At 36.8% G+C, this 16,130-nt stretch overlaps 1 protein-coding gene across 1 annotated transcript in view; it reads right to left on the bottom strand.

Moving 5' to 3' along the window:
* Positions 1-5,055: 5,055 nt before the first annotated feature.
* The window catches only part of LOC6649413 (probable serine/threonine-protein kinase roco9), a 39,489-nt gene continuing 28,414 nt past the window's right edge, over positions 5,056-16,130 (bottom strand). The window contains exons 2-5 of the mRNA XM_002072346.4: positions 12,017-12,120; positions 8,437-8,777; positions 7,420-8,376; positions 5,056-5,290 (exon numbers count right to left, since the gene is read on the bottom strand). Of these exons, the coding sequence (XP_002072382.3) occupies positions 5,233-5,290; positions 7,420-8,376; positions 8,437-8,777; positions 12,017-12,120 (1,460 nt within the window). The 3' untranslated portion in view covers positions 5,056-5,232. The remainder of the gene's footprint in view (positions 5,291-7,419; positions 8,377-8,436; positions 8,778-12,016; positions 12,121-16,130) is intronic.

The raw sequence follows: 16,130 nt of genomic DNA, 5'->3' as shown, positions 1-16,130 counted from the left end.
AAATGAAAATTCAGTCGTATTTATTGCTTCGAGGAGAGTGTTATGAGCAGGGATTGAAAATGCTATGCTACGTCGGAGTTTTTTTTTTTGCTCCCGCTACTGCTCTGATTTCGAAGGGCTACGTAGCATAGCAGAGAGCACAAACGGAAAACGATTGCTCTTCTGCTCTGCTCCGTAGTATACATCGTCGGAGCACAGAGCAATAGCAAGAGCAAAAAATTTTCGATACGCTATTCGTAGTTGTAGCAATAGCACAAGCATTAAAAGCGAGATGAGAGCGGAGCAAACAAAATAAAATTTTGTGCTACTGCTACGGAGCATTTCCTTTTCTGTTGCTCTCGTAGCAATTTCGTAGTCGCTCTCGTAGCAACTTCGTAGTCGCTCTCATAGTAGATCTGTACTAGAGGTGGGCATGGGCCGAAATGTTACATCCAACCCAACTCAGCCCATGGGCTTAAAATTTCACCCGCACCCGAAAGCTAAAAAAAATGTGGACATTCAGAGGAAACTGTAATTCTACAAACTAGGAGCACAACAGTGGCATCACTCCAGAGTTGATCCTTGGACTTTCACCTTGCGAAACACTGACTCATGTTACCCAGCGATCGTGGCCACTGCTAATATTGCAGATGCGTCCGCTATACCCTCTTCTCCATCTTAACTTCCATGTTGGATTTATCTCTGTTGTGCTCCTAGTTTGTAGAATTACAGTTTCCTCTGAATGTCCACATTTTTTTTAGCTTTCGGGTGCGGGTGAAATTTTAAGCCCATGGGCTGAGTTGGGTTGGATGTAACATTTCGGCCCATGCCCACCTCTAGTACAGATCTACTATGAGAGCGACTACGAAGTTGCTACGAGAGCGACTACGAAATTGCTACGAGAGCAACAGAAAAGGAAATGCTCCGTAGCAGTAGCACAAAATTTTATTTTGTTTGCTCCGCTCTCATCTCGCTTTTAATGCTTGTGCTATTGCTACAACTACGAATAGCGTATCGAAAATTTTTTGCTCTTGCTATTGCTCTGTGCTCCGACGATGTATACTACGGAGCAGAGCAGAAGAGCAATCGTTTTCCGTTTGTGCTCTCTGCTATGCTACGTAGCCCTTCGAAATCAGAGCAGTAGCAGGAGCAGAGCAATATTTTTATTGAAATTGCTGCTATGTAGCAGCAAATGCAAACACTGGTTATGAGTTTTAATTTGTTGAGGCTTCCCGTTGATAGATTCCACATTGAACTTGGGGATAGAGAGAAAATTCAAATTTAACGATTTGGAATTTTTCTAAACAAAACAACAAGGGTGAAAGCTTTTTTGATAAAGCTTCAGAGAGATGAAAGCTTGCGTTTGTAGTACATATTACTTTTTGGTCAACCTTGTCGAATTCTGTAGAGTGGTCTAGCTAATGGAACGCAAGTTTAACTAGTGAAAGGCTAAGGGTTCAACGCCCAGAGGGTTTCAGGCTGTCTCTCAAACCATCTCGCGATTATTTATTTTTTCAGTTTATTAAATATTTTCCAACAAATTAACTTCTTCCCGTTTGATTGACATGCTCTGACATCATTTGTGACGTATGGCTAGTCAGTAGTGTCCAACTATTTACTAAATAGAATATGAAGTCTCGTCTACAACTCCATTTCACATGTCATATCATCTTCCTCCATGCTGCTTCTGCCGGACATGGGGGACGGACCACAGCCTGGTTATGCAATCGAGTTTTCCTCCTTTTTTTTTGTAACTTTGGCTTCAGTTTGGTTTCCATTTCCCGGCTGTTCGGCGCACCGACCAGACATTTCCAGCTAATCCAATTAAGCATATTCATCATATTCACGCAATGCAGGCCATGAACTAGAAACGCAAGCGCAAAACCAAACTAACTACATGCTGATGAGTATGACTAGAACCAGATCACCCCGAAAATAGAAATGAGGGGTGCGAGAAAACGTGACGTTTCCGTCATGTTTTCAGCGATGATTGAAATCTATTAAATTAAATTTAAATAAGCGTTAACCAACATTAAAATCTTCATTTAGTCAGCTAATTCGCATACCAGTCACTTGATTCTTGGCAAGAATTTTATATAAACATGAACTGACTGTATTAGAGAGCTAATTATTAGGGGATTCTTTCAAAATTTATAGACGATTTTTATATGGAATTTAATATAGAATTGTATCAAACTTTTTAGACAATTTTAGTATTTTTTCTTAAATTTACGCCTGAAAAACTAAATTTTCCACTTGTTCCTCAAAGAGTTTGAAATTACACTCATGGACAAATACATAAATACATACATATGTGTGAGCCTCAGGATTCAAAAACTGCATATTTTAAGATTATTTGGGAAGTTTGTACATTCATTAAAATTAGAATTATAAACGATCCAATTGATCGTTGATCCAATCAGTCAATTAAACGAGTGTTTAACGATGACATGACAGGACTTTATCCGCATCTTAGCCTAATTAATATGTACATGTATGCTTATTTGTTTTAAAGACAGATAATTACAAAAAAAAAAAAAAAAACGATCTAATCATTGACATTAAACAAATGTAACCTGTCAATTTGTCTTGCACACTTCCTGTATTTATCTCCTTAACTCAGTTGGGGGCGTGCATACATATATGGAGACTGGCTATAACCCACTTGACTTTCCATCATTTTAAGCCATTTTTGTTTTTGTGGTCGCGTGTGTCTGATTCAGTCAAATGGAACACCACTGCATCGAATCGTTCATTTGGCGGTGTATTCTCAATACGTCACGTAGACACCAAAGTAACGTTAAAAGTAAACTGGTAATCCAAAGCTGAATGTCATATGGTCATAAATTTGTGAAAAAAAAAACAAAAAAAATATTATTGCAAAACGAGAACCATTTGCAGACGTAGACAAAACGAATATGTATGCGAACATTTCCCTCAATCAGTTGATAGAAATCATTAAAATTGCATAGAGGTGAAGTGGGAATACCCTAGATAAGATCATTTAATATTAACAAAAGTATTCACGTGTGACCTAATTTATCTTGGATATAAGACATATCTTCTTAAGAAGCCAGTTTTACAGCAGATATCGATCTCTTTATATTAAGAAATCTATCATTTATGCATTCATTTAGATTGTTTTGATAATTTAAAAAATTTTGGTGCTAAAAGAACGTTTGCACTTTTCAATTTAAAGGTAGTAAACAACAAATTAAAATTATCGATGTATTTAATTACTACTTATGGCTTTCATCAATTATTTCATGGCAATTTCAATTGAAGACACTTGTCGAATATACCAATATATTGCAAGAGATAGAGCGAGAGAGAGAGCGAGAATGAGAGAAATGGTCGTGTTCAATGATATAGTTAAGGAACTCAAACAAAATGCTACAAACAGTCGTATGTATAAATCAATTAGAAATTCAGCGATCAGCTGACAGTGATTAGCGGCAAAAGTGAAAGGTAAACAAAAACAACGAACCGTTAGAACAATATCAGCTGCTGCTGATACTACTGCTGTGTAAAGCGCCAACCCAGCCAGTGCTTCTCTCTTTCTCTCTCCTAATGAACTTTACTAATCAGCTCCGGTATCACCTTCAGGGAGAAGGTGCCAATCGGCGACGCGACGCGTCGGTGGCTTCGTCACGATGATCAACAGTGGCAAGTAGAATTCCCATTTTTTATAGTCTGGGACCCCGGAAATGCGCGTGCCAAGGCAAACGCGAGAGGCATATGAACGACGTCACATCAAACGCTACGCTCTATTATGCTTACTTTGGATTTTTATGATCGTCGAAAAGAGACTATGCCTTACATATGTATGTATGTATACTGATTGTGAGTGTGTTTGTTGCCAGGGAGAACTTTTTTGATATACTTTTTTTTTGGCTGCTGTGGGGGCTGACTTTGGCCTCGTGTTTCGTCAATTCATGCGAAAAATTCAATACAGTGTTTAAATGAATATGATGGGATCGGGAACAAGCGGCACCGCCGCACCAGCAGCAGCAATAATTTCGCCATTTCAAGGCCTACGTGACTTCTCTCACACACATATGGGTGGAAACCTAAAATGGGGACTTCGATCAGAAAGCAAAATACTGAAAGCAAATTGCTCGTCGTAATTTGAACAAATGCTACGAAACTAGCTAGCTTTAGTATTTTCCACTGCTATTTATTTAATAATCAATTTTGTATAGATTCAACGATTGTTGGCCGCGTCTGCCCACCTACATATATACCTACCTACCTTTTACCTCATGATCTGTGACGTTAAAGACATTTGCCAGCGGGCTTAAGGTCGACGACAGCTGTCGTTGTCAGCTGATTATGAGAGCAAAAAGACGTGGAAACAAAAACAACACAACAAGATCTCACCTAGTCTCACTCACTCTCTCTCTCTCTCCGCTAAATTCTAATCTTTTTTAAAAAGCACAACCTATACCAGGGCCCGGCACAAAGAGAGCGCTAAAAAAGTTTAGTTGTATGTGTGCGCTTGCTTGTGTGCGTATGTGGCTTTACACTGCGCAAAATTAAACTTCATCAAATTCTGCCTCAAATCAAGAAAACGAGTGCAGCAAATAATCTTATGCAAGAAAAAGATAGAGAAAACAAAGCAGCGATCATTTTTTTATGTGTGTTCTCTCAACAAAGCGACATAGATCTGCTTGCGTCGAAATGCTGAGGGAAACTAAATCCACCCTCATATTCTTGATTATTTTGTGTGAGGACTTCGGCAGCCATTCGGCTTACACGTATAAGAGGTGCCGAACGAGTTCGTCCCCCGGGGGATATGAGTGCCGGGCTCTGACCTATACCAATGAATATGATCTCTCTCTCTCTCAATTCTCACCTGATTCTGCCATAAAGATAAATCACTTGGTGATGGAAAGATGGCAACAAACCAAAAAGATATAGTCTATACTTATATATAATCTATATAAATTAGGGAACAAATAAAGTGGTTTGGCCTCTGAAATATGTGAAAGCAGGAAAAAAAAACTTATTTTCAAATTTTATACATATTTCTTGTTGTATTTTAAAATTTATTTCCAGCAAATTTGTTTTCTCTTTTTTTCTTTTCATATTTTTGTTTCAGTCTTAAATTATAAGAGCTACATAAAGATTATGATCCAAATTTATATACAATTTTATGATTATTTATTAAGTATACGCAAATATATATGTATCAGATCAGGAACTATAGAACGGTGGGTCCAAAATGTATCATCTCTCTTTCTCTCACTTGTGTCACAAGAGCGAAGTTCTCTGTAGCCCAAAGTGGAGCAACAATGGCCAAAAAAATAGTCTGTAAAATTTATACAAATATTTTAAACAATTTTTTGAGGTTTTGGATAAATACTTAGAGGTAAATAACAAAAGTGCAACTGAGTAAAAAACCATGCCAATTTATAATTTAATTTAATTTTTGGTTCAGCAAACGTGCAAAATGCCAAAGAAAAATAAAAAATAATTTCAAAATATTTCCAAAAATATTTGTTTTTAAAATCATGCGAAAATAGTATTTTTACATATATAAATAACTATAATTCTACACTTTATTGTCAGGCCATCTCTTACCACACACAAAAAGGACAAACAAAAAAACTCACTTTTCATCTGATTAATGTAAGGTTTGTAATTTTTATTTTGTATTATATATTATTATTTTTTCATGCTTTTTTCTTTCGTTCTTTTGCTTTTTCACTCTCTCTTAAATCTGCAATTAAAATTTGTTAGTCTATGAGCTAAATTATAGATAAATATTTGCTTTGTTTTTAAATAAATAACTAAAAACTATACAATTTTTTGTTTCTCAATTATAAAATAATATGTATATATATATTTAAGCATATATCATTTCACACTTAAGGTTTTGCAAAAAAAATTAAATAAATAAAATTACAGGTTAGCTGTGAATAGGATAAGTAAAAAATACATCATTTTTTATTTCATATTTTGTGAGTTGATATTGATTCTTGTTTCGTTTTCTACATCGACTTTGTTGGACTATATATAATAACTCGTTTCTATGGGGGTTTTTCATATCGAAATCGGTAATATACAATTATGTTTGTGTTTTGAAATTGGCTTAAACTAGGCACTGAGAAGCAGCGAGGTTCGACAATTAACACATTAACCACATTCATATTTTTCTATTTTTTTTTTCGAAAATTATTTACAAAAACATTCATCTGGGCCAACTATTCGATTCGTTTTGAAATGGAAAACCTTCTTATTTGGTATTACTCTTCGTTTATTTTTGCAAGTTTTCCCGTTTTTTGTTTTTTGTGGTCGTATCTTTGAGTATTTCGTTAGATTATATTTGTTTGATTTAGATCAGAGACTCAAGTATTTCCAAATTAGCCTGTATTATAAATGAAACTCAACTAAATATTTGGCTAAAATTCAATGAGTATGAATATTTTGTGTGCGTGTGTGTGTGGGGTGTGTTTGATGTTTTCAATTAAAAGATTTAGTGCCAATTTTATATAAAACCTTATTAAATACTCGAGACTCCGTTGATTTAGTTGAATTATTAATACATTTTGATATTCATTGTGTTGATAAATTTTTTGCATTGTTGATTTAGACAGGCATTAAAAGTTAACCTGTTTCAAAAATACTTTTTTGAACCACAGTCGTGTTTTAATATATTAAATATACTATTTAAAGTATATATTGTATACATGTTTTATGTAAATTGTGAAAAGTAGTGCTGTATGTGAATAAAAAGTGTTGATGTGTGTTTGCGTGTGTGGGTGTGTGTGTGTATAGTAGTATATATGTCTGGAAACTTGCAAATTACAATAATGCATCATACGCTCGTATTCAGGCCAAAGTTTTTACAGAAAGAATTTTGTTTGATTTTTGTTTTATAAAATTGTTAAATGCTTCTTTGAAATTTTATACACTTTGTACGTTTCTTTGAAGACCAAAAAAAAAATAATATAAATTTTGCAAATAAATATTGTAGAAATATTAATGATGTGAAATAAAAAGGTAAAAAAACACAACAACCAAAAGAAAATTTTAATTAAATTTTGCAACAGTACAAAATGTGAATTAAATTAATTTCTACCTTCAGTATCTCAATTTTTGATTAGTGATTTCATTCAAAGACAATTGATTTTCAATAAAAATTCAACAATTTAAGCATTTATCAATTGATATTCAGAGTTTTTATTACCAATCACTAATCAAAAATGTTCTACTGAACCAAAATAAAAGTTAATGCCAATTAGAAAAATCAATTCCATTTAGAGAATAATTTAGAATAATTTAGAAAAAAAAATTCAAAACAGTATGTTACAATCAAATAGTAAAGAGAATTAAGTAGATGATGAAAGAAGAGTTAGGATAGTGTGTTTTTTTTTTTTTTTTGATTTTTAATTGTTTTTTTCATTGTTTAACTATTGGTGAAAAATTGAAACTCACAAATCGTAGTAGAGCGAATCATCGCCAGCTCCTGCTGCGGAGCCACTGCGTCCATGTGCCTCCATTTCAGCATCCTCATAGCTGGCGTCTATAAACGATGACTCCTCCTCATCATCATCGTCATCGGCTTCGCCTGGCTCCTGTTCCTCGCTGTCCAGACGACGAACATTGCGCTCCACGCGATCACTGGTTTCGCTTAGAGCCATAGCAGGCAGGGGAGAGCTACTTTCCCATTGTAGGTCAGCTGGTGTCGCCAAACTACTGGCCATTGTGGTGGTGGTTGTGGTGGTGGTTGTGGTGGTGGTGCTAGTTGTGGTACGATGCTTGCGTTTGCCACCCACTTGGGAAGCATTAAGACGCTGTTGCTTTTTATAGCCAACTTGTGGTCGTTGTTTACCAGAACCGTTGCCAGCAAGTTTGGCCGACTTCTTTTTACCTAAAGCATGTAGCGGATTGAGATTGGGAGAGGTATTTCCTGCTCTGGGACGCTGCATTGATGTCACTGCTGGACTATTGTTGTTATTCATATTCCGCTTGCCACCACCTTTCTTGCCACAATTGGGCGGAGGCCCGCCATCAGCGGCTGCTTTTTCACGCAGTTCTTTGCAGCGTTGAGCCTTTGGGCCACGTTTGCGTAGAGCACTTGCCGCATTAGCTGGACGCTTATGACAATTGTGAACCTCTTCGCTTTCGTGCGGCTTGCATTTGCGCAACTTTTTTCGCTTTTTAGTGCTGCTGCTATTGCTACTACTACTACTACTACTACTATTGCTAGAGTTACTAGAGATAATATGGCCGCTCTCGCTTTGACTACTGTTACTAATACTAATCAGGCTGCTGGCACTAGCCGCAGGCACAGGAACGTTATTGCTACTATTGCTATTACTATTACTACTACTGCTGCCGCTGCTACTGCTGCTGCTGCTACTGCTACTGCTACTGCTACTGCTACTGCTACTGCTACTACTACTACTATTACTACTACTACTACTACTGCTATTGCTATTGTTGTTGCACTGCGGTCGCCCTTTAAAGTGCAGCGTATCGATCAGCTGAATCAGCGGCTTGCCCGTATCACAGAGTTGGCGCACGCCATGCTTGACGCGATTTGCACCGAAATTCTTGGCTATCAATTGCTCTACACGCTCCTGCGGCACCGTTTCGGTGATGGCATTTGTATAGGTGGCCAACTTGCCTAATGATCTATTGGCCGGAATTTGTGTGCGCCGCGGTTCGCCATAACGATTGAGCGCCAAATACAATACGCGTCTAGCATTCGAATTGTATGTAGATGAATAGGTATTGTAGTTATGTAGTTCCATGTTCTCGTTGAATACACAGTCGTCGGTGAAATCTTTCTGAAAACAGATGCACAAAGAACTCGAATTAGGATAAATGGTCATCATATTGTTTCATTGCTCCAACTAAAATACTTTAATGTGCCTATATTTTTCAACTAGTCATCACCTTGGGGGTTAGCTTGAAATTTTTTCTGACCACCATCTTCTTTTCTTTTTTTCAGAAGGTAATGTGAGTAACTTCAATTCAAACAAAATGATTTTAGGCTACCTACAGTTAGTGGGCATTGCGGCGTCTGGGACCTTTCTTTTGGTCTGGCCGTTATTGAAGAGAAAAGAAAAGTCAAATCTGTTAGATAAATGCGCTCATTATCACAGGATGTGCTCGTTATCGGCGTTGACCATCGATAGGAATAACGCCCCTGGCCCTCTAGAACCCGCCTAACCATAAACATTTCTACTTTATGAATACCTCATGACAGCCACACAAAAGGACAACCGACGGGAATGAGAATCATTATTTTGTTTGTATATTTTAGGTAAAAATGTAAATCAAGAGCAAAAAAAAACAAGAGAAACCAAAAGGATTGGGAACGAGTATGGGAATGGGGACTGGGATTTGGGATAGGGGGTCTGGGCCTTTAGATTTGCCGACTCTGCTTTGTCTGCCTTTGTTTTGTTTGTCTCTGTCTCTTTCTTTTTGCTAAAATCAAATTCAATTAACAACATTGAATTAATTCGCTTGTCAGGCAATTAAAATTGTTGGAAATGTCGCCGAGATTTAAATTTAGAAATTAATCAGCCGAATGGCGCGGCTGGCTGAAACTCCGTCTCCGTCTCTCAGCTCCGACTGCGGCGCTACACCAATTTGATATGAAATGAGCCATCAAATGGTGGAATAGTAACAAAACAAAACCAAATCAAACCAAACAAAATATGAGAAAAATGTTGACGCCATTTTTTGTTTGACATATGTGGCAACAAGAAGAGCAAACCGCAATATTATTGTCGGTCGTCGGTCCCCTATATTCTTCTCTCATTGTCAGACGCGTCTGTCGTCTGAAGATTTTTCCTTTTTATGATTTTTTCCTAGGCATTTTCATTTATTTTTAGTCTTTAATGATAGAGAAGCAAGTGAAAATTGCAGTCGCCGAAAAGAGGAAATACAAAGTAGAAAATAGAGTTGTAGAATTCTCTGTTCTAGATTGTTGATGTGGGTATTGGAAACCATTAGCTTACCTCCGCGATAAGCAGAGCTTATCCATTGGCGCCAGGTGTAGTAGTAGGTAAGGCAAAAGGGTCGAAGAACAACCGGTTCAAACCCAAAATGATTACAATAAAAAAAAAAGAAAACGGAACCACTCAACACTGCATGACGCGTTCCACAGACAACAAAAACAAAAACAAACCAGAAAACGATAGTTTCCAACTTATCACCACTAAACAGGACAATAACCGTGATAATGATGCAACAAATTCATTGGCCTTAAAACATGAGATGACTCCGAATCCGAGAAATGGATTATGGAGATGTAGACGGAGACGGAGACCATTAAGGCACACAGCGGGTGGGCCAGTGTCAGTGTTGGCAATGACTTTGGGAACAAATTATGCAAATTAATAAGCAAATCATCGCATTATAAACATTTATGGCTACAACTTTTTAATTGGACCCCCCAAACCATAGGAACCCACTAAATGGTCCCACCCCCCAAAACGACAAGCTGATTCATTTAAAAAATTTATGAATTGGCAAACGTTTTGGTATTTCAAATTAGGCAAATCAGCTGCCATCATCATCAGCAGTATTTAGTCACAAGATTTCACACAATATTTGTAAGGTCATAAAACAAAACTTGTCACAAGGTTTGGGCGAATATTTTCTAAATGTCAACCACAAGAACCAAAACAACTACTTAGAATATTAACAAGAGAGACAAGGAAGATGTAAAAGTGGCAAAATGCTAAGAAACAAACAGCGTACTAGATTAATGATTAATGGACAAATTTTTATGTACCCACAACCTAATATCACTTGGCTAAATTTGCTTAACGATTTATTTTCTATGTTCAGTTTGCCAAGTGAACCAAGTGCACCCGTAAAACAATATTTTTCATAACTTTATCATTGCGATTTGAGTTTAGTATCAACTCTTTAGTTTTCCACTACTATTTATCTTGTTTGTCTAACAATAAGTGAGTTATTCTAAAACTTTAGACTGTATTTTTAAAAACATCTAAACAAAACAAGATGAAAAGAACAATTCCCTGCTGTGCTGGCAACACACAAAGCTGCGTCTATCCGTCTAGTTCTTTCGGTTTCGGTTGACTTAACCGGACGCATTGGGTCGCAAAAAAAATATAAACCAAACAAAAAACCGCCCACTTGACCAACTTTTTAACACGTTGCATTGATGCGGCCGGCGCCTTCAAAGGTCCATCTTCGTGGCATCTTGGTCTCCGCCTACAAAGTTGCTGATGGTGAGGCGCATCAATCAGCAACATCAAGCGAACTGCTGGTGTAAATGTATCTGTGAGTGTGAGAAAGTATCTACGAATGCGAACGCACGCCTTGGTCTGACAGAATTGGCACAAAATGCTTCTATTTCGGCAGCGAAAAGGTCAAAGTGCTTTGAACAAATAAACGCATACTATACATATATGTATGTATATACATATGTAAGTATATATGTACTCATGTACCTACATATATAAAACCAACTGCCTGCCTGGCGTCCAATGAAGCGTAAGCAGAGCATAACAGCCGCATGGCGCCAGTCCAATACCGAATACCGATGACTGTATGACACAGGGGCCGAGATGAGGATCATGCGACATTGCGCAGCAGGGGAAACAAAAGTGTCACATTAATTTTCCGACAAAACGAAAAACCAGAAAAAAAGGAGTCAGGACATGCGACCGACGTCACTTGGCACTTAAAAGGAAAGAGAAAGAAGACTATAAAGGGAAGGATCCCAATAGAAAGGATGATCATGTTTGTATTTGGTTTGTTTGTTGTTGATTCTTTGTTTTTGTTCACTTTAAATGGTTGCCCGACTTAAGTGATTTATGGCCAAAGGACGTTTTTGAGTATGATCCTTGGGAGGTTGTCCTTTCAAGGTTTACCTCAATCTTTTAACAGACTCTTTGTTTGCTTAACAATCACAATTTTACGCTCTATAAAATATAATTGATATGCCACAAAAATGAATTGTGAAATTTCGGAGCGAAATTCCAACTCAAAGAACACAAAATCAGCTAAAGTAAGAAACATGTATTTATAATGATTTTTTACTTACCGAGCCATAGATAGAGCCACAGGCATCCATACACAGATATAAACAGGTGGCCACACTTTGTATCTTAATCCGTCCCACATCGACTGTAGAACGTTGAAGAATTGCTGCAATCGGGAAAAAGAAAGAACGAAAAAAAAGAGAAAACATGATCAGTATGAGAAAAAGAAAGCATTTAAATTAATTATCCATCATACAAAAGGAACTTGATTAGCTTAAGTCTGACCCAAAATCTGGCCAAGTGTCAGAGATGTCAAGAAAGTGTCCATGTCCGCAGAGTCCCCCAAGACGGAAAAAGTTATTAATTACATGTTATACCTACACACATACACATACATATCCATGTCTGACACCTCTGAGCAAAGATCAGTTCCAGCTATGCACATTGCGCAACGAATATTATATACTCTTAATACAAATTCGTTATATTTCAAACTCATTTTACTCCAAGGTGATTTGTCAATATAACCAGTTTATATTAGTTTAGCTAAGATTGTTCCTTTAGTTGAGTGTTCTATCAGATCCATTAAGAAAACGAGCTATCGAATGAAATTGTTCATTGCTTTCTCTAATAGATTTTATAGTACCTGCTGGGCTAGGTCAGTCGCATAAAATCATAAATCATAGAAGCCAATTTGTCAACATAGCAAGTATTGCCTATTAAATAAAAGTTATAAAATCTTAACCCAAAAAATACTCATTTACTTTAAGGTTAATTGAAATTGTTCAGTTTTGCACTTGAATATCAAGTTCAATATGGTGTTTAAAGGTCAAACCACTTGTGTGGTCCCCTACGGAAAAGCAGCGAATGCCTTGCTACTTGCTACGGCATGTGGCATGCCGCCGCAGCTTGCCGCCTACCTCTTAGTCTTTGTCAGGTTGTCAGGTTGCGCCTCTCGGGCTCTTGGCTGATAGCCTGGCCAAAGTGTGTCAGCACTTGCAGCAACTTTACATGGCAGCAGCAACAACAACACTTACAGGAGCCAGCATTCGTTCCCGTTCAATGAACTTCTGGTTACTTATGGTCTATGTACTTTGTCCGTAATAAACATCATCTTGTTATGCTACCAATTGAAATTTTTGGTTTTTGTAAATTTAACAGCTGCTCCTGCGCCTGCTGCCAGCCAAAAATCATCATCAAAAAATTATTATTAGAGATAATGCCGGAAAATTCATTGAGTGGCGTCGGCTGCTACTTGAGTGATGGGAAAATTGATTATCGAATTTTTGTTTATGTGAGGAAAGTCTTAGAGTTCATAAAAGGAAATGGTGTACTTTATCTGCGGCTCTTCGGCATAGGCAGAGAAACTTTGTCAATTTTAGTTTATGCGCTCCCAGAAAAAGTTTCTTGCTACAAAAACAGGAATTGGATCGTAAAAATTTATTATGGAAATTTCATTTATATGAAGAACAATGTAAAAATTTGACCGAATTTTTCAATTCTTGAATTGTATATGCAAAATTTTTTGGCATGTAACTGTTTACAATGAAAACCAACTGATGCAACGACCGACCAGATGATATAATAGTTGTATGTACATATATAAATTGTCTCACATTCTTCCCCAGAGTTTAAATTAAAAACTGTGTCAAAGATAAACAGACTCTACGGCGATGGAGTAAATATCATAAAAACCAAACCGACGCTGTCAATAGTTCTGCAAAATTTATGGTTTCCAAAGGGGAAGGAGTCTATATAAATGTTGTGGGTGTAGAAGTGAGTGTATACATATACATATGTGTGCGTGTATCTCCCGGGTATCGGCAACTGACTAAGTGCAACTGCAACTGCAGCTTGGCTAAATAAACACAAAACAACAAAAGCGAGGCGTGTTTGAGAATGCAATACCCCGCGACCCATCAATACGGAAATTGTAAAGTTTTCTGTTCCGTTCTCAATTTTAGATTTATAATTTCCCCCTCTCAACTCTCAAAAGCCTCCCCAACCTCACCACCACCACCACCACCACCATTAAATTATCCATTTGCCATGAATAATTATTTCATTTCGCTTTGGCAATTGCTCGGGCAATATTGTATGTGCATAGAATATATCGAAACATCGATGCATCTTTTTTTTTAAAGAAAAAAAAGACCTTAACAAATGATATGCTAAGCGATTCAGTTCATTTGTTATGTGCATGAAGAAAAGTAGTCGTAGTAGAAGGAGGGAGCTGTGACGGAGATGGGGCACAAAATGGAGTTGGGGGCGCAAGTGACAGCCTTTCACTTTTGCAGCCTCCGCGTTGAATGAATCGTGGGGTATTGCATTTCACTTGCGGCGCTCTTCGTGTTTGTCGTGTTTTCTGTGGTGTGACTTTTTATTTTTTGGGGCTCATTTAAAAAACGATTTGTTTTGCTCGTATTAACAAAAGTCATTTTTCATATGCGTTATATCTGCAACGATCTTTGTGTGTGTGACGACCTTTTAGCGTTTTAAATTGTTAAAACGAACCAAAATTTAGATAATTTATAAACATTCTAGTGGGAAAATTGTCGAGGCTTCAACTAAATTTAGCTGTTGAGAGAGAGAGAGAGAGAGAGTGAGGGGAAATAATAAATAAATATTTTTAACTATATTTTCTATAACCACTCAATAACTTTTCTTTTTAGAGTTTCAATTAACATTTATAAAAACTCTCAATTATTGGAAAACACAACTCTTCGGGAGTAAAAAGACTTTACACTTGACAAATTTTAGTATTTATTGAAAGAGAAATTGTATTTTATGTTTCAATAAAGCTAATTAGACTTATTAATTTTCCATCTAGTGGGATACTTTCAAAAAATACTTTTTGATAATTGGCATATATTCTTTTCAACAATTTAGTTAAACTGTACCAATATGCTTGACATATGAGATACTTTTTGATGATTGTAAACTTGGTAAATTAATACATCCTACCATACTTTTCATTCGAAAGAACATATTTATTTTGCATCGTTAAAACACTTGATCAATGGCATATCTAATGGTCAGTCAACCAAATGAGTCAACACCTGCCAAAGCCAAAAAGAACTGATCTGTGGCATCTATGTACATAGCTCCAGATGTATTCATTCTTGGCCCAAAAAAACAAGCTAAAACGGCAGGAGGCAGACTATAACCGCAACGAAGACGGCAACGTCGAAGCCGAAGCTGTCGCAGACGCAGCCACAGACGACGCCACTTGTCTTGTCGTGTCTCAAATTAATTAAAGACTCATCTACATATTTCATTTCCACTCCAACTGGTTAAAAAACACACCAAAACCAAGAAAATGCGGAAAACCCAAAACAGAAAAAGAAAAGAAAAAAAAACTTGCTCTGCGGGTGCCACAGAAATTGGCCTGTCACTGAAAGCCGCCTCACGCAAAAAGGTGAAGCAGGAATCGGGGGAGGAGAAGGTGGATTGGCAGGTGGGGGAGGGCGTGGCGGCGTGGTTAACAAACTATTTTACAGTTTTTCTTTAAACATCTCTTTTATAACAAAACCATTCAAAAAAAAGTTGTGTAAAAATTATGTTTAACATTTTAGTTTTTTTTTCAAATCATTTTCAACATATTTTTCCCTTGTTTGTTTTGAAAATTTCTACATATTTTTTATAACATTTTATTGGTTAATTTGTAATTTCATTTAAATGGAGTGGAAAACTTTCACTGTAGAAACTTTTACCTAAGCGGCTTAGTTAAGCACTTTGGTCTCCTTTGGTGGGCCCACTTTAGAAATTCCATCATTTGTCTCTCCATATTTTACACTCTATTAGACTAATTTAATCAAATCAAGAGTTAAAACTTAGCTTCTTAATATCTAAAATCATTTTTCATTAATGAATTGGGTCTCGGTTAGATTCTTGTTTTAACTTATTGTTAGACAAACGGTAGCTTTTTAGCTAGAGAAACGATGATATCTACTTTTCGAGTCAGTGAAAGCCATAAGAATTCCAATAATACCCATGACAAATCCCTCCTTCCCTTCCTCACCATGAGAGAACGCAGCCAGAGAATAGAGAAGATCTTATTGTATAGATAATAAAAGAAATGTATTTCCATTATGCCATTATCATTGCTGGCCCATACGCAGAGAAAATCATTGGAATTATAATTTTTTTTTTACTTATTTTGGGGGCGTTTCAACC

This window comes from Drosophila willistoni, chromosome 3R (assembly GCF_018902025.1).
Source record: "Drosophila willistoni isolate 14030-0811.24 chromosome 3R, UCI_dwil_1.1, whole genome shotgun sequence".
NCBI classification, from domain to species: domain Eukaryota; kingdom Metazoa; phylum Arthropoda; class Insecta; order Diptera; family Drosophilidae; genus Drosophila; species Drosophila willistoni.
Note: the sequence above shows the minus strand (reverse complement) of the source record. Positions and strands in the feature narration are given on the sequence as shown.